Here is a 24961-nt window from a genome sequence, read left to right as displayed (position 1 = left end):
GGGCTCAGTTGTCCAGGGCTGGCAAGTAAGCACTTCTGACCACCTCATGGGTGGGAGAAGCAGGGCTAACAGAGTTCATCACTCCTGTATCTACCCTTTTTTTTTTTTTTTGCAGTGCTGGGGATTGAACCCAGGGCCTTGTGCATGTGAGGCAAGCACTCTGCCAACTGAGCTATATCCCCAGCCCTGTATCTGCCATTTTGATGCACCCTCTACTCCTCAATTGCTCCCCTTAGTCACCAAGGCAGTGGGCACTGGAGGCCTCCCAGTCACATTTCTGGCTTAGAGACTGCAGTATTGCAGCTGGTCCTTTTGATGTAGCTGGGGCTCTGAAGTCCATGTAACCTGCCACCATGATGGTCCAGAGCAGGCCAGGGTAACAGTGGTTGGGTAATAGTCACCTGAGATTTTAGCAGAAGAGCTGCCGGGGCAGAGAGGCTGCTGCGGGTGAGTGTGAGGTCTCCTGTGCTAAATCCCAACAGCTGAACACCACACGGAGGTTACAAAACCCTTTCACTGCTGTTCTCTTATTGTGATCCACGAGGTAGCTAATATCCCCATAAGAGATGAGGAAGCTGAGACTCAGAGGGCAAGTTCTTGGTCCATCTGCTCATTGCCTGCACCTTGGCCCAGGGATTCCTGGAGACAGCAAAGCTGGAAATCGGGTTTGGCCCACTCAGAAGGTAGACGGCGGCCTCTGGGTCTTGCTCAGTGAGCTTGTGATACAAAGTGCAATTCCTGTCATGGTGAGCACCATGCCAATGACTGCTCCTAGGATGGTGGACAGAAAGCAAGGGGCTCTGAGTCCAGCCATGCCAGCAGGAAGGAGCTGGTACAGGGCTGAGGAAAGGGTTCATATGGAGCCCAGTTCCAATTGCCACCCCCAGCCTCTATCTCCAGACTACTCAGGATTAGGAAACTGATGGCCACAAGGAAGCAGGAAAGCTGCAGAAGAAAGGGCAGGATGGGAGAAAGCTTTCTCCTCTCCCACCCATGGAAGATGGACTGGGAAAGAACTGTTATGTCAAGGCCCAGGCAACTGCTCCCTACACTCCCAGCAGACCAACTTACGTTTTCCACCAATATCTTCTCCAAGGACCTTCCCAACAATCAGCGTGAAGACAATGGCCAGAGAGTTACAGATGGGCACAGCTAGGGTCAGATCTGAGTAGTCAGAATGAGAATTGCTGATATGCAAAATATGTCTCTCTAGGCATGAAACATTGTCATTTCATCATCATCATCATCATCATCATCATCATCATCGCTTCATACCTTTAAAAAAGGCACCATGACCCCATTTTCCAGAAGTGACAACAAAGCTCAGGGTTGAAACCCAGGTCTCCTGACTCCAAGTTTAGTGCTTCCTCATGATTCTAATATGAACACTTAAACTCTGAGACAAGCCTGGTTTGATAGTAAGAGTGAGCTCCTTGCCACCAGAGAACTCCTGACATTTCAAGGACATCTGGACAATCAGGCAGGCACCCAAAGTCCAAAGGGTGTGATAGAATGAATGAAATAGCACCAAGCACAGCCACCATTTTTTAAGCACATACCATTTTCACAACAGCACTGCATGGGCAGTATTGTCATTTGACATAAAGGAAAATAGGTTCAAAAAAGTCAAATTAACTTGAGGCAAACTGAGGGTTTAAACCAAGGTCTGCTTGACTCCAAAGCCTGTTCTCTTCCTGAACTAAAGAGATATGAACAAAGCAAAACATCAGGTGAAGCACATTCTGTTTGTGTCAGCTCAGGCTCAGGCCTTAGGTAAAGAGGAAAAAAGTGTCAAGCAAGAAGCCATATACCTGTTCAGGACACAGGACTGGGCCTCAAGTAGTCACCATGGACCAGGATTTGTTTCCTAGTTTTGAAGCTCTAAGAGACGGACTTCCAATAAGCAAACTAAAAGAAATAGACTAATAGCCTTAACAACATGATATTGCATACTTAAAATTTATTAAGAGGGTAGCTTTCCTGTTGTCTTATCATATTAAAAAAAAGTGAAGGGAGAGCAAAGAGCTTGGTGCAATGGAAGAGCAAGGGTGTTAGAGGGAGGTGGACTTTGGTTCCCTGTATAATCTTGGTTAAATCAGTTGAACCCTGTGAGCCTATTTCCCCACATGTAAACAGTGATAGTAAGATACCACTGTTAGTATCTTGTTGCAGGGCTGTTGTAAGATAAACTATGATAATGCAATGTATAGTCCCTGGCTGAAGTGGAGGTTAATAAAAATAGTGACTACTGTGTTGATTATTAGAATAGGTGGATATTAAAGGATGGAGGCAGAGTAGGTGAGGAGATAACAAGATTCTAAAATTACGATTTGCTCAAATCTTGGTAAACTGCATGCCAGGTGGCAGAAGGTTCAAAATTCTTCTGCAGCAATTAATGCATTAGGCCAGAGGCTTAAAAAAAAAGTCTCATGAGTAGCCATTCCTAAATGTAAAACAGATCAAAGTGGAGCGACTAGTTGAAACTGAGTGGCAGGTATCATGGCTATCTTGTCTGTCACCTTCCCATGGCCCCTGAGGGTTCCCCAGAACTAAATTTGGGGCTCAAACTTCTCTGGAGTCCCTTGGGGGTCTTGACTCCAGGGGAGGAAAACCATAGTATGGGGACTTTCATAGTAAAATTCAAAAGCATAAACTTTAATGTATAGCTTCAAATGCTTTTGCAGATTGCCCAAAGTTTTGTAATTTCATCTATATGACAAGAATCATGTCTGCTTCACAGGGTCATGATGGGAATTAAATAAAATGCAATACCAGTACAGTACCTTATGCAATAGAAGGCAGTCAACAAACGCTGGGAGAAAGGAAATTTATATTTATTGAGCTCCTACTGTGTGCCAGGCACTCTGCTGCTTCTCATATATTGAACTTAATCATCACAATGCTATGAAGCCAACTGTATAAAACCAAGGTTAAAATAAGGGACTTGCTCTAGGTCAGGCAGGTAGCACACAGTGGAAACAAAAGTGTCAAAGTCAGCATTTGGCACAGCAAAATGAACTTTTGTCTTCCTCTGCTGCTGCACAAGACTGCCAGGCTCCAGAACCCACCTTAGTGCCTAGCCATATCTCCACTGTGCCTCTGCCTCCAGAGGAGGCTACCAAGAGGGAAACAGTAACATGTGCTTTCCCTCAACAAGGTGTTTTAGGCTCCCTCCTCAAAACAACTTTCCCAGATGGCCTCCACCAGTAAGCAGAGCAGCTGCACACCAGAGACCCACCTGTTGATGCCAGGGTGAAGTAGTAGAGAAGGGAGCCACACTGGTTGAGGAGAAAGGGCACCAGGTACTAGAAACAGGAGAAAACTGACGTCAGTGCAATTGCCTACTGAGCAGTATTGCCTTGAGCTTCTAGAAATGCCCAAGGAACACTAAGCACTCTAGAAGGACCCTTCCAGGGCAAAGACAGAAACTGAACTCCACAAATGCCCTCTCCCTTAGCTTAACTACTTTGCCCTAAATGCCCTCTCCCTTAGCTTAACTACTTCCCATCCTGTGAGGTCTTGAGTGTCAATGTCACAACCTTCAGGAAGCCTACCCCAAGACCTCAGCTCCAGTCTCCCTCCTCTGAACTTTCAGAACACTTTTATCTGTATACTTCTCCTGGCCCTTAACCCTGAGAAGTGGTGGTGTCCATGTGTTCTTTCCCACTAGCCTTGACTGGCAGACTTGGGGTCAGAGGCAATTCTCCATAGCCCTTGTCCCCCGCCACCACCCCCAAGCCAATATGATCCCCAAGCTCTACCTCTGTGAAGACTTACAAGTTACTTTATATAATTGAAGGGTACACAATAACAAAATACTAATAGCAATCATGGATGGAGCACTTACCATGTACTACGCCCAATGCTCAGTGCTTTATGTCTTACCTCAATCCACGCAACCACCCTATGATTATTATTATAATTTCCATTTTACAGATGATTAAATTGAGGCTCACAGAGGACAAGTGACTCCTCCAAGAGCTTCTTGAGAGTAGATGATGGGGCTGGGATTCTCACCCAGACCTGTTTGACTCCAGAGACCAAATGTTTAGCGGCCATTCCTCCAAGAGAGAGGCCATTCAGAGACGCACCTCAAAATTCAAGAAAAGGGTCTTCATTTCCTGCAGCAACTGCCGGACCCAGGTCCGCTCATGAACCTGCTGAAGGCCGGCGGAGGCCCTCTTCAGCAGCGGCTGCGTGCCGCCCCACAGAGCGGCCACCAGCACCAGAGCCAGCACCTGCCCTGAATGCAGATGGACCAAGACTCGAGTCACCCTGAACGCCAGCCCCACAGGCCGCCCGCCGGGCCTCGCCCTCCTCTGGTTCCTAGCCCCAGCTCGCCCCCCGCACCGCTCCTCGGCCCTCCAACGCCCTGGGCTGCGTTTGACGGGGAGGACAGGTCACTGGAGGCGGGGGAGCTGAGTCCAGGAGCCGAAGGACTGGGGTCATAGCAGGGGTCGGGGTTCAGGAGTGGAGGGGAGCAGGAAATGAACTCGGGTTAGGGATGTGGAAGTGAGTGGAAGGGCGGAGCCCACTACCCACCCAGAGACGCCGCCATGGCAACACTGCTCTCATTTACTTCCGGGAGCGAGGGGGCGGAGGCCCGCGAGCGGAAGTGGCTCCAAGCCTCTTCCGGTCCTGCTCACGCCTTACTCTCCTCGCGTTACCGCCGGGATGGTGAGTTCCAGAGATGGGGGTGTTGCGGTGGGGGGTCCCGGGCCCCGAGGAGGTCCGGTCCCGGGCGCTGACACTCCCGTCCTGTCCCACAGAAGCCGATCCTGCTGCAGGGCCATGAGCGGTCCATTACGCAGATTAAGTATAACCGCGAGGGAGACCTCCTCTTCACCGTGGCCAAGGACCCCGTGAGAGCCGGCGTAGGGCGGGCGGGACAGGCGGAGGGGGCCCCCGGAAGGGCGAGTTCTTTCTGCCGGGACGCTGGGTGGACGAGCCAGTTTTGCCGCCAGAGGGGAACCTAAGAACACCTCATTCTAAAAAAAGTAGGGAGATGCAGTTCCCGGGGTAGGTTGATGCGAGCATTTCTATCTAGGAAGGTGGGAAAGAACTCGACTCTTGGTAGGGGGCAGTAATTGGGGAGAAGAAAAACAAGAGACCACTGCGGGTGGGGAACAGGGACAAGGATCAGCTCGTTTAGGTGACCCAGACGATTCCTGAGAATAACTAAACTGTCCTACCAGGATAGAAGAACAAACCACGTCCAGTAGGACAAAGCTGATCTGTGGACTGCAAGCTGTATCATGGAGTGTTAACAAGGCCCTGGCTTCAATCCCCAGTGTCAGGAAAAGAAGAAGAAAAAGAGAAAAAAACACGAGGCTTAATGAGGGTGCCCCTCGTCTCAGTTCAGTCAGTCCCATCTGCTACTCAGTGCACAACCTCACAGTATGACCTCTTGAGGCACCTGCATATGGAGGCAGTTAACAGTGGGGATCCGAAGTCAAACTGATTTAATTTGAATCCTAACTACTAGCAGTGTTACTTTGTGCATGTCAGTTAACCATTCTAAACAAGTTTCCCTTCTTATAAAGAAGGGAACTTTTAGGGCTGGGATGTAGCAGCAAATACTTGTCCCCCAAAGAAGAAGCCCTGGGTTAGATCCCAGTTCCAAAACAAAGAAAACTGGGAAAAAAAAAAAAAAAAAAAAAAAAAAAAAATATATATATATATATATATATATATATATATATATATGAACTTATAGTAAGTACCTCCTTAACCACATGAGATCATGCTTATAAAGAGCTTGGCACAGTTCCTGATGCATGTGAGTACCTAATTAATATTAATCACTTATATTTAAGTTCCTTAGACATCATTTCATTGGAGCCTCAAAGCTCCCCTTTGAAGAAAGCATTATTGTTCTGGCCGTTTTAAAGATGGAAAAACTGAAATTAAGAGGGGTGAAGTACCATACTTGAGATCACACCATGAGATACTGACAGAGCAGGTACTAGAACCCAGACTTCCCTAGCACAAATTCCTCCCAAAGCTAGTGTTGTTCTGGACTGGAGTACAACCTGACCTTTTAATCTTGAGAGATTCTGAGTCCAGGAGAGGGCAGACCCAGCAAATAAGGATGCTTTTGCAAACCTGACTACCCTACTGTTTACATTCAGAAAGGGATGAGAATCTAGGAGTTTTACCAGCTCTCTTGTCCAAGAAATCAGCAGGAGAGGGCAGAAATCGCCTGGGTAAAGACTGAGGAGGGTTTCTGGGGCAAAATAGGAAGCCATTGCTCTTCCTGGGATGTGAACCATCCTGTCATTTGGCTTCTCCAGATTGTCAATGTATGGTACTCTGTGAATGGCGAGAGGCTGGGCACCTATATGGGCCATACTGGTGCTGTGTGGTGCGTAGATGCTGACTGTATCCTTGTTTTCCTCTGAAGCTGTGCTCCAGGATCTGCCAGCAGAGGGGTTGCTGACTTGGAGGTGGGAGTTTGGGATGCTGGTGTGGGTGTAGAATAATACCTCCTACTCCCAGTCTCTTCACTGGTTGGGGAAACATTCAGGACAAGTTCCAGTTCTGGATTAGGAGGTTAGAATGCTCTGAATTAAAAGGAAGAAAGGCTCTTTGGGACTGAACTGGGAGGTGATTTGGTTGACCTCCAAAGAGGACAAGGGCTCAAGTGAACTCAGTCAAGTTTCTTAACACCCTCTTCAGGGGACACCAAGCATGTCCTCACTGGCTCAGCTGACAACAGCTGTCGTCTCTGGGACTGCGAAACAGGTAAACTTCAGTCATTTACTCGTTCAGCAAAAAGTGACCATCTAGAGGGTACCTCTCTAAGTAAACAGGTTCGAGGAGAATACAAGATAAATCCAGAGATGGTTCCCAGTCTAGAGAATAGGCAATAAGTAAGGTAGAGGAGAAAGAAGTATTACAGTAAGATAATAAGCCGTGATAGAGGAAACAGTCCTGTGGAAGGCCAGAGGGGAGCAACTGACTGCCTAGAGTGAGGGTGGGGGCAGCCCTGTAAGGTTCCCCAAGGTAAATGTCATATGAGCTGGGGCTTAAGGGAAGAGCAAGACATCATTACTTTGGCACATGCACGGAGACTGTTGTGTCCAAGTCATCTGATCTGGTTGGAGTCCTGCTTTTTGAGGAGTGGAATAGACAGCCAGGGGAGAAGATGAGGCTAGGCCAGAAGAGTCCTTGGATCCCAAACTCAGAAGCTTGGCTCTGTTCTGAGGGGCTTGGCAGGAATTTAGCATGCTGTGGAGGTCCCTGAGGAAGGAAGAGTGGCAATCTACTAAGCTTTAGCAGGGTCCTGGAGCAGTGGAAGAGCTAACTCTGAAAACGGGGAGCCTATTAAGCTAACCTTAGTACATATTTAAGGTATCCAAGCCAGGCTGGACCTTGGGCTGGGGTTCAGGTGAAGGGTCCAGCTTCAGTACATATTTACTGGCATCCAGTTGTATGCTGGGTACTAGGGACATCCAGAGAATCAGACCAGGTCCATTCTATGGAGTAGCAAAGTCTGTGGGAGTGACAGATAGACTGTAATCCATTATGAGCAGTGCCACATTAGCAGGGTGTGTCACAGGGGACTTTGGGGAAGAATTGAAAAAATTTGAACCAAAGCACAGCAGAGAAGAAGAGTGGTGAGCACCAGAGGCAGGAGGACCAGTGAGGTGAGACGAGAGGCAGGTCCTCCTTGCAGTGATTATGGGTAAGTTGTACCAGACCTCGCCCCTCTCCAGGGAAGCAACTGGCCCTACTCAAGACTAATTCAGCAGTCCGTACCTGTGGTTTTGACTTTGGGGGCAACATCATCATGTTCTCCACGGACAAGCAGATGGGCTATCAGTGCTTTGTGAGCTTCTTTGACCTGCGGGATCCAAGCCAAATTGGTGAGGGCCAGGGCAGGGGCTGGGATGGGGCCAGGGCCTGTGTTGGGGTTGAGGTGAAGGACCAGCTCCAGAGACTGGGCCCTGATATCTGCTGACCCCTACAGACAACAATGAGCCCTACATGAAGATCCCTTGCAATGACTCCAAGATCACCAGTGCAGTTTGGGGACCTCTGGGAGAGTGCATCATTGCAGGCCATGAAAGTGGAGAACTCAACCAGTATAGTGCCAAGGTAAGGGACCAAGTGGGGCCCGAGCCCACCACAATGATTTCCTACAAGAGGAGGCTAGCACAGTGGTTAAGAGCGAGGGCTGGATACAGACATAGAAGTCACCACTTTCTATTTGGGTGGCCTTGAGCAAGTTACATAACTTCCCTAAGTCTGTATATCTGTAAAATGTCTCAAGGATCAAATTACATCGGGTGTTTGAAAAAGTTGTCACAAAGTACTCAGGATACATTAACAATGATGACAAATATTTTCCTGCCACCACAAAGCTAGGTCCTATGCTAGGCTCTTAGGCTAAGAAGTGAATCAGACATTGTCTCTACTCCAGGGGGACAGAAACTTGCAGACATCTGGCCTGTGGGTCAGATTGTGAATTGTGCCACCATAAAGTTCTCAACCAAGTGTGGAAGGTGAACCGTGTCACAGAGAAGGTGGCACGTACACTGCCTTGTGAAGAAGAACTTCAAACAGGAAGGGTAGACTATTCCAAAGACAAAGAGAATGGCAAAAACAAGGCCCAGAGTTAAGGAAGTACATGGATTCTTAGGGAATCATTGGTGTAGGAAAACTAGAGGGGCCCTGTATTTTCAAGGTCCTTAGTATCTAAAGGCAAGGAGTTGATTTCCCTTTAGGCAGTAGGGAATCTTTAAAGGGTTATTGTTACTAGGTGCAGTACTGTATATCTGTAATCCCAGTGACTCAGGGGACTGAGGTAGGAGGATTCCCAAATTCAAGGCCAGCCTGGGCAATAAAAAATAAAGGTCTGGGGTTGTAGCTCAGGGATAGAGTGCCCCTGGGTTCAATGCCCTGTACCAAAAAAATTTTAAAAAACAGCACCTGGGCACTATGTTGCATGCCTATAGTCCCAGCAATTTGGGAGGCTAAGGCAGGAGGACTGCAATTTTGAGGCCAGTCTTAGCAACTTTGTAAGACCCTGTTACAAAATAAAAAGTGCTGGGGACGTAGTTCAGTGGTCCCTGGTGTAGAAAGAATTAGAAATTTAGGGGTAAATTAGATTGATTAGATTGAAGGAATGAACCAAGCGGGGAGTCCGGGTTATCTCGGTTTCTGGGGAACAGTGGGCCAGTAGGAATTGCAGCTGGTCAGAGTCTCACAGTTCCTCTTTCCTCAGTCGGGGGATGTATTGGTGAATGTCAAGGAGCACTCTCGGCAGATAAATGACATCCAGTTATCCAGGGACATGACCATGTTTGTCACAGCATCCAAAGACAACACAGCCAAGGTAAGCCTGGGCAAGAGGTATGGTGGGGCTGTACCAACCCTTTAGCTGCCCCCAAGAAGGCACCTTTTATAGATTTCTCCCTGTCTTCTCTCTCCAGCTCTTTGACTCCACAACCCTTGAACATCAGAAGACTTTCAGGACAGAACGCCCTGTCAACTCAGCTGCCTTGTCTCCCAACTATGACCATGTAAGGGAACCCAACTCAGGCCAAGCCTCAGAAAGCTTCTTGGGTCAAGATGTTTATTTAGCAGCTAGGCTACAAACATTGTTGGGAAATGGTGTCCAGCAGAAAAGGGGAGCAGTAACAAAGCTGAACAATTATGTAGCCACAGGGGGCTGGGCAGGAAGTAGCTGAAGTGTCTATTCATCCCTGCCCCTGGCATCCCCCTGTTGTGATGTGGGAGATGTTAAGAATTCACAGGGCAGAAGAAAAACAAAAAATAGACCTATCTGCCCTTTGGGCTTATCTGGACTTTCTTCTTCCCTTCAGGTGGTGCTGGGTGGTGGTCAGGAAGCCATGGATGTAACTACAACCTCCACCAGGATTGGCAAGTTTGAGGCCAGGTAAAGGGGAAGGGCGTTCTTCCAAATGGAATCCATGTGGAGTGTGTCTTTTATGATAAATACCATATTAGACACCAGGAAGTGCAGCCAGTGTGATAAGTGTGTCATGATAGCAATTAAGATTGTGAATTCTGGCCAGGCATGGTGGTCCGAACAGCTCAGGAGACTGAGGCAGGAGGATGACAAGTTCAAAGCCAGCTTCAGCAACTTAGCAAGACTCTAAGCAATGTAGTGAGACTCTGTCTTAAAATAAAAAGGGCTGGGTATGTAACTCAGTGGCTAAGTGCCCTTGCATTCAATCCCTAGTACCAAAAAAAAAAAAAAAAAAATTTAATTTTGTCACATACCATTAAATATACCACTATATTTCTCTGTGCCTATGCTTTTTTTTTTTTTTTTTTTTTTAAAAACAGGTTACTTAACCACTGAGCCACTCCCCCCACCTCCCACCATACCAGGCATTGAACCTAGCAGTGCTTAACCAAGGAGCCACATCCCCAGCCCATTTTTAATTTTTTTTATTTTGAGACAGGGTCTCACTAAGTTGCTTAGGGCCTTGCTAAGTTGCTGAGTCTGGCTGGCTTTGAACTCGTGATCCTCCTCCCTCAGCCTCACATGCCATTGTGATTATAAGCATGCACTAGCACGCCTGGTGGCTGGTCTTGAACTTGAGGTCCTCTTACCTCAGTCTCCCAAGTTTCTGGGATCATAGGTATGCACCACTGCACCTGGCCATACTTCTTGACTGTATAATGGGACAGTAATAGTATACTTCATGAAATTTTGCTGATTAAATAAATGGACCAATATTTGTTAGAGCATCGTGCAGCACATAATAAGCACTCATTAAATATTAGCTGTGTTCAGGCAGACATTTGGGGCCCTTCTTCCCCTGCTTATCTTACTTTGTTCATTCATTTTCATTTACTGTAATCTCCCTGCTTTATTAACTTTTTATATAGTTTGCATTTTGGGGAATGCTACCTTAGATGGGTTTTGAAGAAGATGGAGAGTGATTAATGGGATCTCTCCTCTCCCCTTTCTCTCCTCCAGGTTCTTCCATTTGGCCTTTGAAGAAGAGTTTGGAAGAGTCAAGGGCCACTTTGGACCTATCAACAGTGTTGCCTTCCATCCTGATGGCAAGAGGTAGGACCTCAGTGAAGGGAGTGAACTTAGCCACTCACTTTCCACGCCAGGCCCCACAGGCCTGCCTCTGCCACAGCCATCTGACATGACCTTGCCCATCTTTTTCCAGCTACAGCAGTGGTGGTGAAGACGGTTATGTCCGCATCCACTACTTCGACCCACAGTACTTCGAGTTTGAGTTTGAAGCTTAAGAAGCTGGATTTCCATCCAGGCCAGGAAGGCTGCTCACAGAAAGTTTTGGACTCTGAGAAATAAATTAGTTTGATAATAAATGGTTTCTGGTTATACATTTTGTGAGGTCTGCTCATCGTTTTCCCTCCTCACTAATAACCTCAGCAAGCCAATACCAGTCATGGATACCTTTATTATTTAGGCCTTCTCCCTATACTTTAGACACTTGCAAGTTAGAACTTCAGTATTCTGGGCTGGCCTAGGTCATGGGCATGCTCATCAAAGGTCAGAGGTCCTGAGGGGCCTGGAAAGGTTTCAAGGAGTCATTGCTTAGGTTGGGGACTCAAGCAGAAGCTGTGGGCTGAGTCTCCGGTCTTCTCCCTTTCTGTCACTATTTGCCACACCTTCTCCCATGCTACTTCTGAAGGCTCAGGTGGGCGAGTCCAGCGCAGAAACAGGCCTGTGGAAAAGGAAGACAAGTGAGGAAGCTGAACAGAGAAGATAACTACCCAGGGGAGGTGGGTGGTCACCTTGCCATAGCCGCAGGCTCTGGGGCTCCACAGAAGGCCAAATGGCCAAGGGATTGGGCACATAGAGTGGGTTCCGGAGTTTTCGTTGTTCCTTTGGCTGGTTGAGCCCAGACCACAGAGAGTGTGTTCTAGTCCTCACTTCACAGAGGCATCTGTAGAGAACAAGGGAGTGAGTTCCAGCTGTGCCCTCAGAGATTCTGGGGTGCAGCCCTGGTTAGTATGGGGACAGCCACTCTGGGGCAATGATAGCCTCTCTTTTTTCTGCAAAGGATAGTAACAGTCAAATCTGTTGGGACTCTAGAATAAAACAGGAACAAGACAAAACCCTATGGAGTTGTTTAGAGGGAGAAACATTAAGTTTTGCCTAAGTGTCAGGGAAAGCTAATTAAGAATGTGCTACTTGAGCTGGGTCTAACACTAGAAGTTCACCACATCTACAAAGGTATGCTATAGTTTGGATCTGGAATTTCCCTTAAAAGGCCCTTATTCTAAAGTTTTAGTTTTCCATCTTAATGTTCTTAGAAAGTGATAGAAACTAAAGAAGTGGGCCCTCGTGGGAGGTCTTCAGGCCATTGTGGGCATGCCTTTAAAGGGGATATTGGGACTTCAGACCCCATTATACTATTTTTTTTTTTTTAGTTGTAGATGGACACAATACCTTTATTTTATTTTATTTATTTATTTATTTGTTTATTTTATTTATTTATTTTTGCAGTGCTGGGGATTGAACTCAGGGCCTTGTGCTTGCAAGGCCAAACACTCTACCAACTGAGCTATATCCCCAGCCCTTTATTTATTTTTATGTGGTGCTGAGGACTGAACCCAATGCCTCACACATGCTAGGCAAGCACTCTAGCACTGAGCTACAATCCCAGCACCCCCCACTTTGTTCTGGCCATGAGGTGAGATGAGGAGAGTGGTTTTATTCTGCCACATATTCATGCCCAAAAGCAACCAGGCCAACCAATCATGGACCAAGACCTCCAAAACTGAGCCAAAATAATTTTATATTTATATTTATATATATTTTATATATAATATATGATTATATATAATATAATATGTACGTATTTATAGCCAAAATATTAAATATTTATAAAATATTTTATATATATAAATTTTTTTTTAGTTGTAGAGGGACACAATACCTTTATTTATTTTTATCTAGTGTTAAGGATTGAACCCAGTGCCTCACACGTGCTAGGCAAGCGCTCAACCACTGAGCCACAACCCCAGCCCAAAACTTCTCTCTCTATAAGTTATCTCAGGTATTTTGTTACAGTAATGGAAAGCTGACTAATAACATGTAAAAACTTGCGGGGTGGGGGTACTGCATGAACCAAAGGAAGAAAGTAAAAAATGACCCAATGAAAATACTTGTAGATCTCGGCGGGCACAGTGTTGCACACCTGTAATCCCAGTGGCTCAAGAGTCCAAAGCCAGCCTCAGCAATGGCACAGTGCTAAGCAACTCAGAGAGACCCTGTCTCTAAATTAATAAAAAAAATAAAAAAAAAAAAAAATAGGGCTGGGGATGTGGCTCAGTCAAGTGTCCCTGAGTTCAATCCCCAGTACCAAAGGAAAAACAAAAACCAAAAATAAAAAACAACTTGTAGGTCTAGACCAATGAGTTATTTTTAAGAACTGATGAGGGCTGGGGAGATAACTCAGTCGGTAAAGTGCTTGCCTTGCAAGCACAGGGCCCTGGGTTCGATCCCCAGCACCGCAAAAAAAAAAAAAAAAAAAAAAAAAAAATGATGAAAGTGGAGGCAAGGCAACCATAGGGGGCTGCTAAACATTCCAGATGGAAAGAAATGAGTCTGGATAAAGGGAGTGGGAAGGACCTCTGGCAAGAGAGAAACAAGCTAAGTTTTTCGGAGAAAGGCTAAAGATAAGAGATGGGGAGAAGGAGACAAAGATAACAGTTTCTAACCTGGATGAACCATGAGTGGAGTTGGTAAAACAAGACAGGGTGTGGGTGAAGACAGGCAACAGAAGTGACTAAATATTTTCTCCACCTTGAGACACTCCCTCCTCCATCTCTCACTGATGAGACAAAGGCTTATGTAACTGATTGGGAGCATATGCAACAAGCCAACCAAATGATAAAAAGTTACCACTTTTATGTGCCTACTATGTGCCAGGTACCTGCTAACCACTCTATTCTTCAACTCAGTTAATCCTCATAGTCCCCCTATGGATTATGGCTACTATTGTCCTCTCTGTGCTACTGATGAGAAAACAAAGATTGAAAGAGGTTTGCTTATGATCACTTAGCAGGTGAGTGGTGGAGTTGAAGAGTCCAGATAATTTAACTCCACTTTCAACCTCTATTCTGTGGCTCCACTAGAATCCACTTTGCAAAGTTATAGAGAGCCCAGCAAGCATTTATTTATGCAGAAACTTTTTGCTGGGTGTGGTGATGCATGCTTGTAATCCTAGCAACTCAGGTAGCTGAGGCAAGAGGATCGCAAATTTGAGGCCAGATTCAGCAATTTAGCAAGAATCTGTCTCAAAATAAAAAATCAAAAAGCTCAGTGGTAAAGCATCCCTGGGTTCAATCCCCAGTACCTAAACAAAAATGCTTTCCCCTTCAATCTTTCTTTGCAGGGGGCAGGGGGCCAGGGGATTGAACCCAGGGGCACTTAAACATTGAGCCACATCCCCAACCCTTTTTATTTTGCTAAATTAATTAGGGTCTCACCAAATTGTATAAACGGGCTTTGAATTTGTGATCCTCCTGTCTCTGCCTCTGGAGCCACTAGGATTATAGATGTGTGCCACTGCTCTGTGCTCCTTGTTTTCTTTTTTTAATATATTTTTATTAAATTTATTTTTAACTGATACATAAAAACAAAAGTTGTACATGTTAGTGGGGAAATGTGATATTTCAATACATATGAACATTGTGTAATATTTAAATCAAGTTTAATATCTGCTCCCTCAAACACCATTTTTTTCTTTTCTTTTTTTTTTTTTTTTCTGGTACTAGGGATTGAACCTACAGGTGCCAGACCACTGAGCCACATCCGCAGCCCTATTTTTCTTTTGAGAGTCTCACTAAGTTGCTTAGGGCCTTTGTAAGTTGCTGAAGCTGGCCTCAAACTTGCGATCCTCCTGCCTCAGCATCCTGAGTCACTGGGATTACAGGCCTGTGCCACTATGCCCAGCCACCGTGCTCAGTCACTTATCATTTCTTTATGGTGAAAACTTTCAAAATACTTTTTTTCCTGTTCTGGCTTTCATTTATTTTTTTAAATTATTATTATTATTATTTGCAGTCCTGGGTCTCGAACACAGGGCCTTGTGTGTACTAGGCAAGCACTCTACCACTGAGCTACCTCCCCAACCCTCCTCTGGCTTTCCTTAATCTACAGTTCATTATTGTTATCTATAGTCATCCTACTGTGCGATAGTACCCCAGAACTTCTGTTTCTATCCAACTGTAACTTAGTACAGTCCTTATTTCAAGGTAGGGGTGCACTTGTTCTTGGCAATGAACGGAATGGGTAGACATGAAGGATTGGTCTTTGGCTCATCTCTCTTTGGGTTTGCAGAAGTTAGAGGGAAATGTGAGATTGGGAGGAAAAGGAGGGAAGGCCACAAGAGTTTTCCTAAAAGAGACACTCATCGACGGGGAAAGATGGCCTCTAAGGAAGCAGCAGGCATCTGCCCCGACCTACCTTAACACACGATTAGCTCACCTCTCCTTTTCACTGTTGCAGAGGAAGGTGCCAAAAGGCGAGGCATAGGCGTGTTCAAATAGTGCCAACAGCAGCCCCTCTCCAAACTCCAGCGACAGCGGGAACTGGCGGCCCAGCTGCCACACGCAGTCCAGGAAGAGGAGAAAGGTGGGTGCCTCGTGCTTGGGGCGGGCGTGAGAGAAGGCCGAGTGGGCACAGCGCAGCTGGAAGGGGTGGCCAGCCTGGGGAGGGGGCAGAGGCATGGGCAAGGGAGGCAGGGTTTCTGGATGGAGGGATAGGGCTTGGACTGAATGGCCACTTACCTGGATCCACTCCCGCTCCACCAGTTCCTGGAATCCAGTAATGGTCCGGCTCAAGGGGTCCAGGATAAGTTGGGCCAATGAAGTCACAAGCAGAGTGCTATCTGTGCCTTCGGCCCCATGCACCAGGATGCAGGCTCCTTCCCTACCATGGGAAGGGCCCAGGGCTCATCAATAGTGGCAACTTCTTCCTTGCCTGGGGTGGCCAGGCCAGGAGTAGAATGTGCTCAGTTCTGCACCGTATTTGCTTATGAATCATGGTTTTGAGAGCTCTGCACATCCCACCATACCCATTCTGTCTCACAGGGTAGGAATTTTACCTTTCCATGCCCTGGGCTGCCAGGCAGGCGGTGCTCAGTGCCTCCTTCACATGTGCCAGCCAGCGGCAGCCCTCTAGCCGACTAAGCCAGCGGTCCATGCTCTGCTCCGTGTCCCCACAAGCCTCCACCAGGCGCACAAAGCTCTCCTGGAGAGCCCGTCCCCTAGGCAAAAGGGAATCTGGTCATTCTTTCCCCAGCCCAAGCTCTGGGTGAGCAAGTGGAAGCAAGTGCTCCATCCCAGAGAGGCAGGGAAACAGAACTTTCTGAGGAGCCCATCTGATAAGAGGGACATAGGATCCTTTGGGGAGCCAGTCTCATGGGGAACAAAACCCATGGAAGAGCCCTAATCTGATGAAAATCATGTCATGTCTTTGAGAAACCCTCAATCTTATGGGGCAAACAAAGACTCTTAGGGGAGCCCTAGTCTGTTGGAAGGAAGCATCGCATTACCTGAGGGGTCACAATACCTGGAAGTACCCCAGTACTTTTGGGATTCTACATGAGAGAAACACAGTGCTTTTGGGATTCTGCATCTGTTCCTACCTCTCAGACACCACTCTGCTCAAGACTACCAATGACCCCTCTTCCAGAAAAGCTGATGCCACCAGTGAGTCCCTACCAGAAAATTCAACAGATTTTTCCACCCTGTTCAACATCTTCAGCAACTCCCCACTGGCTTTTGGATAAAGTCCAAACTCATAACCATGGTTTTCAAGACCTTTGCTCTGGACCCCATTCTCCCACTTACTGCATCTCTCCCACTTCCTATCCTATGCTCCTACCACCCCAAAGTGCTTGCAGTTCTCCAAACAGGACAAATGACCAGGCTCTCTCTGCAGTTCCCTCTACCTGAAATGGCCTTCTCCCTCCTAGCTAACTCCTCTTTCTCTCTCAGGTCTCACCAAATCGCCCTATTTTCAGGGAAACCTCCTTCAAATTACTGAGACAGGGTGCCTCCACTTACTGCTACTTATTTCATTGAGTTCTAATTGCCCATTTGCTACTAAACTCTGCATGTCAAGGCTGCCCACCGTGGCAGCTTCTATGCTCAATGTTGGGTGAATAAATTAATAAAGAGTTTTGTATATTGGATAGGGAAGCAGTCTACTCTCCCCAAAGCAACAGATACATCTGTATCTGTGCATGTGGTGTGTGTGTGTGTGTGTGTGTGTGTGTGTGTGTGTGTTTAGGGAGGTTGTTCTAGGAATACCAATTTCAACTTATGTAAAGAGGTATTTTTTTCTTTCCAGGCAGAGTTGGGGTACTTAGTGATGAACTCCCTCATTTGTGGGTGTGCAAGTGGGGATGGCCAGCTGGCAGGATGGCTGCCAGGAAAGGCCTAATCGTCTTCCAGGGCCCTGGCCCTCCTTTTCCTCCCACACACACATTCATGAAGAAAATCTAACTCCATCAGAGACACCCCACCAGAAAATCTAACGGATTTTTCAGCCCCGTTCAAAGTTTTCAGTGGTTCCCATAGCTTTTAGGATAAAGTCCAAGCTCATAACCACGGTTATGCAGCAAAGCATCTCCAGCAGCAAAGCCTGAGAGAAGATGGGGGGGGCGCCCTACCTCTCCAGGGGTCGGTGCAGTCGTTTCCAGCCAGGGTAGGCGGCCTTGGCCTCTGTGCCCCCTCCAGTCATGCGGGCCTGTTTAGCGACCTGGGCGGATCGTGTGTCCACTATGAAGCCCTGAGCCCCAGGGCGAGCCCCTGTCAGTACAGCTCGCAGCAAGTCCTCATCCTCAGCACAGCGTCTCTTCTGAGGACCAATCAGCGGCTGACTGGAGCGTAGCAGAACCTACGGACAGGGAGCCAGCCCAGGTTCAGGAATTGGGCTCTGAGCTTGGGGAGCCCCTGGGCCAGGCCTACACGCAAGAGCCGCCTACACCAGGAAAGGGTGGACTGTGGCGCTGGGGGCTTAGGGACAGAATTCATAAGGCTTCAGATGGGTTCTTGGAGGGTCCTGGCTGTGGCCAAAGGTAGGAGGGTCCCTGTGAGCAGACACCAGCCCTGGGTTGACAAAGACTAAGCTTCAAGGGGCTGGGGGCGGGACCGGAGAAAGAAGAGATCCTGAAACGCGGAGGGGCGGGGCCAGCGTCAGGACCCCGGGATTGCCAGGAGGAGGCGGGGCTTGTTGGAGGCAGAGCGGGGCGGGTCCTGAATGGGGCAAGAGTCTCCGGCTGCAGCCAGGCGCAAACCCGCCCCGCCAGGCCACAAAAGGGCTCGTAGGTCTCAGGGCGGAGCCTGGGGAGGGGCTGGCTCACGGTTCCGCTGGGAGCGTGGTGGTAGCACAGCACTGGGAAGCGGCCTCCTTGGCGGAAGCGGGCGCACTGCGCCAGGGCATCGTCGTCCACCGCTCGAGGCACGATTACCGCACGAGGGTAACTGGGGCACAAACTAAAGTCCTGGTTCACCTCGCTCAGCCGCCACGCGTTGGTCTGCAGCACAGAGAGGGCCGAAGGCCAGGTCTAAGACACACAATGAGTGTCCAGTCGGCGTACCCCTTCTGGACCCGGTGCTTCCTCATTCCCAGGCCTTTATGACCGTTCCCACCTCGCGAGCTACTCGCTTGTAGTAGCGTTCGGGTGGGTGGAAGTGCCAGGCGTCGCCCAATCTCAGGCCCTTGGGACGGTAGAAGAACGGAAAGGAGGTGATGACCGATTCCAGGGAGGACAGTGCCTGGGGACGGAAGTCCAGGGCTCTAGGATTTGTTTCGATAGAGTACACTCCAGTCCCTCTCTTCAGCTCCCACCTCTCCGTGTACCCTCGGCCATACTGCATGCCCTGCCAGTTAGCTGAGCCTCGGGATAACACCGGTACGGAGCCCCTTTGCACAGTAGCCCCTTTTTGCTTCCCTCCGTACTGGATAGGGGTAGCTTAAGGACCTCGGGTACGCCCCCTACATACCTCGATGGAACGGGCGATGTCCAGCGTCGCTTCCACGCCCTCTATGTCCAGCTGCAGCACTCTCAGGTCCTTACAGCGCAGCGTGATGGTGCCGGAGTCACCCGCCACCCTGGAGATGGACAGACTCAGGCTCCGTATTCCCCGCCCTCCACCAGGACAAGAGAAAGAGTTTCATACAATTGGACGTTTTGCAGGAGGGCGCCCGCTCCAAGTGCTCTGGCCCTTCCCCCTCTCCCCGGCAAGTCGCGCGCTCCCCAACTTGGGGGACGTCCCAGCCACGTCTCACCGCTTCTCAATGGAGTCGACACTGCGCAACAGCAGCAACCACAGGTCCGGAGTCGATGGGGGCCCTGGAGACAGCAGCAGGTGGTGACCGGTGACGCACAGCGTGCCGCGCAGCGGGGCCTCCTCCGGGCCCGGGAGGAGCTCGGCTTGGGCCCGACCCGTGCGGATCAGCTCTGAGAACTCCATTCTACCAGCGGGGGCCCTGGGGCCCAGCGGGACAGGCTCCGGTAGCGTCGGGCGGGGCGAACGCGGACTCGGAAAGGGACAGGAACTGGCTGGGCAGCTGGCGACGCCGGCAGGACAGCTGTTAAGGAAGCCCCTCTGAGGAAGGGATCGTACAGTTTCACAGGCATTTTTCTCCTGTTGCCAATACCAGTGAGGACCCCGGCCAAAGTCTACTAAGGAAACCTCAATTTCATCTTCTGGGAAATGGGGAGAATAATCTTTCCTGAAGTCCTTGCCTGGGTCTCAATATTTTGAGCTTTTTATTTTTGGGTTGCTGGCATTCCTGCTGCCTTAAAAAGAAAGATCAATAACCATCTCTTGCTCTGAACCATGGTGGATGGGTTGGAAAGTGTGAAACTGCGAACTGCCTACTTCCTCCCATACATCTGAAGCTTGGGTGGGGGAAATCCCTTGGTCCACCTTAAATGCAAGCAGCTGTGTAGCTGGCGCCCCTCCCGCTCCACAGCTGGAAGTCCCTGCCTGAGGGCGCCCTCGACCGGGGTCAATTCTAGCTGTTGCTTATCCTCAATAACCCATCCCTTATGCAGCATCCCCAGGTTCCTACTGCCCAGACAATGAGTTGGACCAAGTGTTTGGTGCTGAGAGGCAGGAGTGACTGAGGAAGGTTCTGTTCACAGGATTTTCAGTCTGGCAAGAGATAAGCTTAAGCTAGTATAATTACAAACGGAAACTAAACTGATTTGCTGAAGGACTCATTCATCATCTATCCATCCATCTATCCAGCAGAAATTTTATTTCTTATCAATGTCTGCATTATGTTGAATCTGATTAAGAGTAATTAATTCACTAGGTAACTCTTCTTTTAAATGAAAAAAAAAGTGAAATTATAGGTGGGCTCCTATAATGAAACCATAAGATTGGAATTGTTCTTCTATCAAAGAACCAGACATGAAAGAGTTCAAATTATAAAATTTCAGTCCAACAGCAGCAGTTATAGTGGGAATTTGAGAGACATGTGAATTCTCAAGTCCCACTCCAGACATACTAAATCTGAAACTTTGTGGATGAAACTTTCCAGGTAATTCTGATGCATGCTCAAGTTTGAGAATCGCTGAAATGTATACAAACAGGCAAAAGTAATTTATGCTGTCAGAAGTTAGGGCAAGGCTGGGACTGTAACTCGCTGGTAGAGCACTTGCCTAGTGCACACAAAGCCCTGGGTTCAATCCCCAACACCACCCATGAAAAAAAGAAGAAAAAAGAAATACAACAGTCTAGGAGGAGTACTGTACTTGTAATATATAATACTCTTGCTTGATCTGGGTGCTGGTTACACAATTGTATCCAGGTTGGAAGAATTCATCAAGTTGTGGATTTTATAATATGTACATTGCTCTTTATGTATGTTTTATTTCAATACAAGGTTTAAAGAACGGAAATACTATGGTTGAAATTCTGGGGGAGGGAGAAGGAAAGCAGACTAGGAGCCCATTCACATCCTTAGCTTTGCCCTCCCTTAAAGAGACAGTCCTGGAGGGACTTGCCAGGGAACTTAAGGACCCTTAGAAAAAAGCTTAAAATCATTGATCTGTCTCAGCAGAAGCTCATAGAGGGACAGGGACTTGCCCAAAGTCTCATTGAATCAGAACTGGAACCTGGGTCCTCTTACTGCCAGCTGGGGCCTCTGGACCCTATTCCTTGGCTGATGGGCTAGTGCTGTAAATGAGGGTGGGGCAGCTAATCAACCTCCTCCCCCTCTCAGCTTCTGGTCTTGGGTCTTGGGAGCAGAGCCAAGACTGGTGTGAATGATGCTTTTCTTATCCTGGAGCAATTTCCTTTCTGGGAACTGGGAGTCTCCTTCTGGGCAAAGACAATAAAATCATCTAAAGAAGTAGAAAAGCAGGGTGCCTCCTGCCCCCACCGGATGGGCATCACGTGGCTGCTGGTTAGGATTCCAGGAAAATTCCAGTCCTTGCACACTTAGCCTCACACACTCATCTGCTCATCCAGCCTGGCACACTCAGCCTCTCTATCCCACCTTGAACATTACCATCACCCACTCTCTGGCACACTCTTTTCACGCTCAGTTTGCACCACCTCTCCTGGGCCATATTGCAGGCCTTTCCCTCATCTTAGAGCAGCCCTGCCCTATCACTCACTGCGAACCCACCATGTCCCTGGGGTCACTGAAATTCCAGGCAGTGGATGAGGAGGACGAAGAGGAGGAGGAAGAGAGCCTGGACTCTGTGAAGGCCCTGACAGCCAAGCTGCAGCTGCAGACTCGGCGGCCCTCGTATCTGGAGTGGACTGCCAGGGTCCAGAGCCAGGCCTGGCACAGGGCGCAAGCCAGACCTGGGACCGGTGGACCTGGTGCCATCTGCGGCTTTGACTCAATGGACTCTGCACTTGAGTGGCTCCGACGGGAGCTGGTGAGTCTGGTGGGTTAGATAGCCTTACACGGGGTCTTCAGGCTAATCGTCCTTAGGGCCCAAGACTGTGGGTGTGGGGAGAGGATGAGAACAGATTCCCCCCACTCCAGCAATTGTCAGCTCCTGTGTCTCTGGGCCCCAGGAGCCAGAAATACCTTTGTTTATTATTTTATGTGAAAAGTCTTGCTGAAGGAGGATTACATCAATCTACTGAGCTTGTGATCCTGTGGCTTAGGGGACAGAGCCCTGCCCTTGGGGGACCATCAGTTGTAGGCAGGGAAAGATGTGGCCTCCCCTACTTTGGGAACAGCTATACAGTGCAGTACACAAAAGGAGGTACTGATCATGTTGTAGGCAAAATCTGAAGAGGAGAGTGTTGACTATTAGCTGTCAAGCCAACATGTGCACATATAAAGATGTCCAGGCTCCAACTTGGAGATTTGCTTAGTTGATCTGAGATGGGGTCCCAGGCATCTGTATTTGCGTGATAATGGCTCCTTAGCTTTGTTTGAGAACTCCCAGTGTGGAGCAAGATCTGAGAGATCAGGAAGGATGAAGCTCGTGTGAGAGGGAGCTGGGGGCACAACCGGTGCAAAGGCCCAGGGGGTTGACAGGGAAGAATGGCAGGTGATACTGGGGCAGGCCCGGCAGGCTCACGCCCCCTCTCGGCCGCAGCGGGAAATGCAGGCTCAGGACCGGCAGCTGGCAGGGCAGCTGCTGAGGCTTCGGGCCCAGCTGCACCGGCTGAAGGTGGACCAAGCTTGTCACCTGCACCAGGAGCTGCTGGACGAGGCCGAGCTGGAGCTGGAGCTGGAGCCCGGAGTCGGCCTGGCAATAGCCCCGTCGCTACGGCACTTAGGCCTCACTCGCATGAACATCAGCACCCGGCGCTTCACCCTCTGCTGAGGGGCACCTGCAGGCCTCCTTCTTCTTTGAGAAGAAAGATGGGTGTGGTGTCCCAGAAGGGCCAGTACCTGGAGGGGTGGGGGCACACTCAGGTCTCTTAGACCCTCCAAGCTCCTCAATAAACGTCTTCTGCCTCCCATCAAGGTCTCTGCAGTTTTTCTTTTCTTTTTTTTTTTTTTTTTTTTTTTTTTTTTGCGGTGCTGGGGATTGAACCCAGGGCCTTGTGCTTACAAGGCAAGCACTCTACCAACTGAGCTATATCCCCAGCCCTGCAGTTTTTCATTGAGGCTCAAGGCCTCTGTCAGTCACTGAGACCAGGGATTCTGTGGGAGAAGAGAAGCATTGTTGAGGGTGGAGAGGACTGTTGTAGCCCCATCTCCCCATAGCTCAAGGTCAGAAGTGGTAAAGAACTTGAAATCCCAAGTCACCCCCATAAGAGGTGATTTAGGTAAATTGGGTGGCTGAAGAATGTCGAATCTATGTTGGTGATGTAGTTCCTGTGGTAGAGCACCTGTCTAGCATGCAGAGGGCCCTGGGTTTGATTCCCAGTACTGAAAAAAAAAAAAAAAAATGCAGAATCTGTTTGTCCTGAGTTCAAAGCCAGCTCCCCCATTTATTTGTGAGACATTTAGGAGACATTAGGAGGTCCCTAATTACTCTCTGAATCTGTCTTCTCCCTCTAAAATGAAGATGCTATTTGTCATTTGACAAGTAGCTGAATATGGCTTAACGGAGGGAGTACACGGTAAACACCCAGTGAATGTATTACTTGTCATTACCATCACATTATTGCTCTCACACTGAGGCCCAGAGATAGACTATGAAGTGCTCAGGTTTACCTGGCAAGGCAGCTGGGCCTTGCACCAGGCCTGGGGCTCTGTACCACTCTGGTTTTTTGCTTTGTGTTTCTCAGCCTTTGTTTCTATTCTACCCTCTTTGACTTTCCAACTCAGGCTTCCTCCTCCCCCCACCCATTTCCTGTCCCCCTTCCCTCCACAGCTGAGGTGCACACAGACAGCATCAGCTTCCACCTCACAAACCCCAACAATGCTCTGTGGGCTCCCTGTCTCCCCACCCCCACTGCTTGTTCAGTGGAGCTCAGGAGGCAATGAACTTATGCTTTCCTCTCATGGGATCCAGGCCCAGTTCTTGGGCCTGATAGGGGCCTCCAGAGCTCCCCATGTATCACGGGTGACCTGGCCCTCAGCTTATGATGGGTGCTATTTCCAGCCGGGACCCAGGAAATGAATTGGCCTGCTCGCTGCTTGTGGCAAGGTTCTTGCCTCCTGCTGATAACAGAAAGTGCTGACAGTCTGCCCAATGCCCCATGTGCCTGGAGCAGTGCATTTGCTCAGCCTTCCTGCAGCTCAGGAGATGGTGCCAGGCCCTGCTCTTCTGCCAGGGCTGTGGTCTTGCCTCTGCCTGCTTTAGCAGTGCTGCCCCGCTTGTCAGCCATCATTAATGAGCCTTCTCCCGCCCTCTGTCTACAGCAGGGCTGTCCCCCTGACCTCTTGAAGGTTGTCCTGCCTGCCTCCCAACACAGGCTATTGTCCGCATTCTGTCTGTAAGAGGGCCACTGCCCACCCCCAGCCTATGCTGTGGTTCTAGTAAAGTTATAGTCCAAGCCCTGAGATGACATGGGTGTTGTTCTGTCCTAACTGTAGCAGCTGTTTCAGCCTCAAGTGTGTCTGTAACACATGTGGTCTTCCCTCCAACTATTCAACGGATATATTGTTCTATCCTCTGACTGTCAATAGACACTTTTTTTTTCTTTTTTCTTTTGTATTGGGGATTGAACCCAAGGACACTGTAGCACTGAGCTACATCTCCAGTCCTTTTTATTTTTTATTTTGAGACAAAGTCTCACCAAGTTGCCTAGGCTGGTCTTGAACTTGCTATCCTCCTGCCTGTCTCACAAGTAACTGGGAATATAGGTGTGTGTCACCATACCTGGCAAATGATGTTACCTCTGCCATCAGACTAAAACAAGAGGACCACTCACCAATCGCACTGTAACAGTGGTGCCACTTGCCTTCCACAGTCAGCTGAGCAGGTGTGTGCTCGCCTGTGCTCGCTGGGGTCAAGGGCTGCCCATGAATCGCTTGCCCCATGTACTCTGGAAGGCAGGCAGGAGGGTGTGTCAAACATCTTCCCCTTAACTTCAAACTTCCAAA

The 24961-nt window shown here is 48.7% G+C and overlaps 4 protein-coding genes across 5 annotated transcripts; 2 read left to right on the top strand and 2 right to left on the bottom strand.

Moving 5' to 3' along the window:
• Nucleotides 1-22: 22 nt before the first annotated feature.
• Nucleotides 23-4609, bottom strand: Tmem234 (transmembrane protein 234). Its single transcript, XM_047530433.1, has 5 exons — nt 4543-4609; nt 4092-4243; nt 3239-3305; nt 1072-1164; nt 23-771 (listed from the first exon to the last, which is right to left on the bottom strand). Exons 1-5 carry the CDS (start codon nt 4556-4558, stop codon nt 677-679), a joined length of 423 nt encoding a protein of 140 aa, XP_047386389.1. The 5' UTR covers nt 4559-4609; the 3' UTR covers nt 23-676.
• Eif3i (eukaryotic translation initiation factor 3 subunit I) lies at nt 4605-11337 on the top strand. Of its 2 annotated transcripts, XM_047530396.1 has the most exons (11): nt 4605-4677; nt 4770-4862; nt 6294-6381; nt 6679-6744; nt 7719-7868; nt 7973-8100; nt 9230-9340; nt 9438-9527; nt 9831-9904; nt 10958-11050; nt 11160-11337. In XM_047530396.1, the coding sequence occupies exons 1-11, from the start codon at nt 4675-4677 to the stop codon at nt 11239-11241; spliced, it is 978 nt and encodes a 325-aa protein (XP_047386352.1). In that variant the 5' UTR covers nt 4605-4674; the 3' UTR covers nt 11242-11337. The 2 variants fall into 2 exon arrangements, with proteins under 2 accessions (XP_047386352.1, XP_047386356.1); XM_047530400.1 differs by lacking the exons at nt 4605-4677; nt 4770-4862 and adding an exon at nt 4970-5019.
• Nucleotides 11338-11383: 46 nt separating this feature from the next.
• On the bottom strand, nt 11384-19539 carry LOC124967914 (myotubularin-related protein 9-like). The gene is made up of 10 exons (XM_047530353.1): nt 19268-19539; nt 18982-19090; nt 18628-18753; nt 18339-18512; nt 17646-17872; nt 16074-16235; nt 15757-15898; nt 15455-15675; nt 11752-11903; nt 11384-11681 (listed from the first exon to the last, which is right to left on the bottom strand). The coding sequence occupies exons 1-10, from the start codon at nt 19450-19452 to the stop codon at nt 11545-11547; spliced, it is 1635 nt and encodes a 544-aa protein (XP_047386309.1). The 5' UTR covers nt 19453-19539; the 3' UTR covers nt 11384-11544.
• On the top strand, nt 18300-22915 carry Fam167b (family with sequence similarity 167 member B). The gene is made up of 2 exons (XM_047530426.1): nt 18300-21881; nt 22557-22915. The coding sequence occupies exons 1-2, from the start codon at nt 21624-21626 to the stop codon at nt 22785-22787; spliced, it is 489 nt and encodes a 162-aa protein (XP_047386382.1). The 5' UTR covers nt 18300-21623; the 3' UTR covers nt 22788-22915.
• The last annotated feature ends 2046 nt before the right edge of the window (nt 22916-24961 follow it).

This window comes from Sciurus carolinensis, chromosome 1 (assembly GCF_902686445.1).
Source record: "Sciurus carolinensis chromosome 1, mSciCar1.2, whole genome shotgun sequence".
Classification (NCBI taxonomy): domain Eukaryota; kingdom Metazoa; phylum Chordata; class Mammalia; order Rodentia; family Sciuridae; genus Sciurus; species Sciurus carolinensis.
The sequence above is the reverse complement of the archived record's forward strand: the minus strand, read 5'-3'. Positions and strand labels throughout refer to the sequence as shown.

Excerpts from the sequence above, each read along its gene's own strand:
- Tmem234 (XM_047530433.1), bottom strand. Across the intron at positions 3,306-4,091 it reads CCCTTTTCTTGAATTTTGAG|TACCTGGTGCCCTTTCTCCT; the intron begins GTGCGTCTCTGA and ends TCCTGTTTCTAG. Across the intron at positions 772-1,071 it reads AGAAGATATTGGTGGAAAAC|GAGCAGTCATTGGCATGGTG; the intron begins GTAAGTTGGTCT and ends CCACCATCCTAG.
- Eif3i (XM_047530396.1), top strand. Across the intron at positions 6,745-7,718 it reads TCTCTGGGACTGCGAAACAG|GGAAGCAACTGGCCCTACTC; the intron begins GTAAACTTCAGT and ends GCCCCTCTCCAG. Across the intron at positions 9,341-9,437 it reads CCAAAGACAACACAGCCAAG|CTCTTTGACTCCACAACCCT; the intron begins GTAAGCCTGGGC and ends TTCTCTCTCCAG.
- LOC124967914 (XM_047530353.1), bottom strand. The coding sequence starts at position 19,452 with ATGGAGTTCTCAGAGCTGATCCGCACGGGTCGGGCCCAAGCCGAGCTC. Across the intron at positions 19,091-19,267 it reads GTCGACTCCATTGAGAAGCG|GGTGGCGGGTGACTCCGGCA; the intron begins GTGAGACGTGGC and ends GTCCATCTCCAG. Across the intron at positions 15,899-16,073 it reads GCAGCCCAGGGCATGGAAAG|GGAAGGAGCCTGCATCCTGG; the intron begins GTAAAATTCCTA and ends TTCCCATGGTAG.
- Fam167b (XM_047530426.1), top strand. The coding sequence starts at position 21,624 with ATGTCCCTGGGGTCACTGAAATTCCAGGCAGTGGATGAGGAGGACGAA. Across the intron at positions 21,882-22,556 it reads AGTGGCTCCGACGGGAGCTG|CGGGAAATGCAGGCTCAGGA; the intron begins GTGAGTCTGGTG and ends TCTCGGCCGCAG.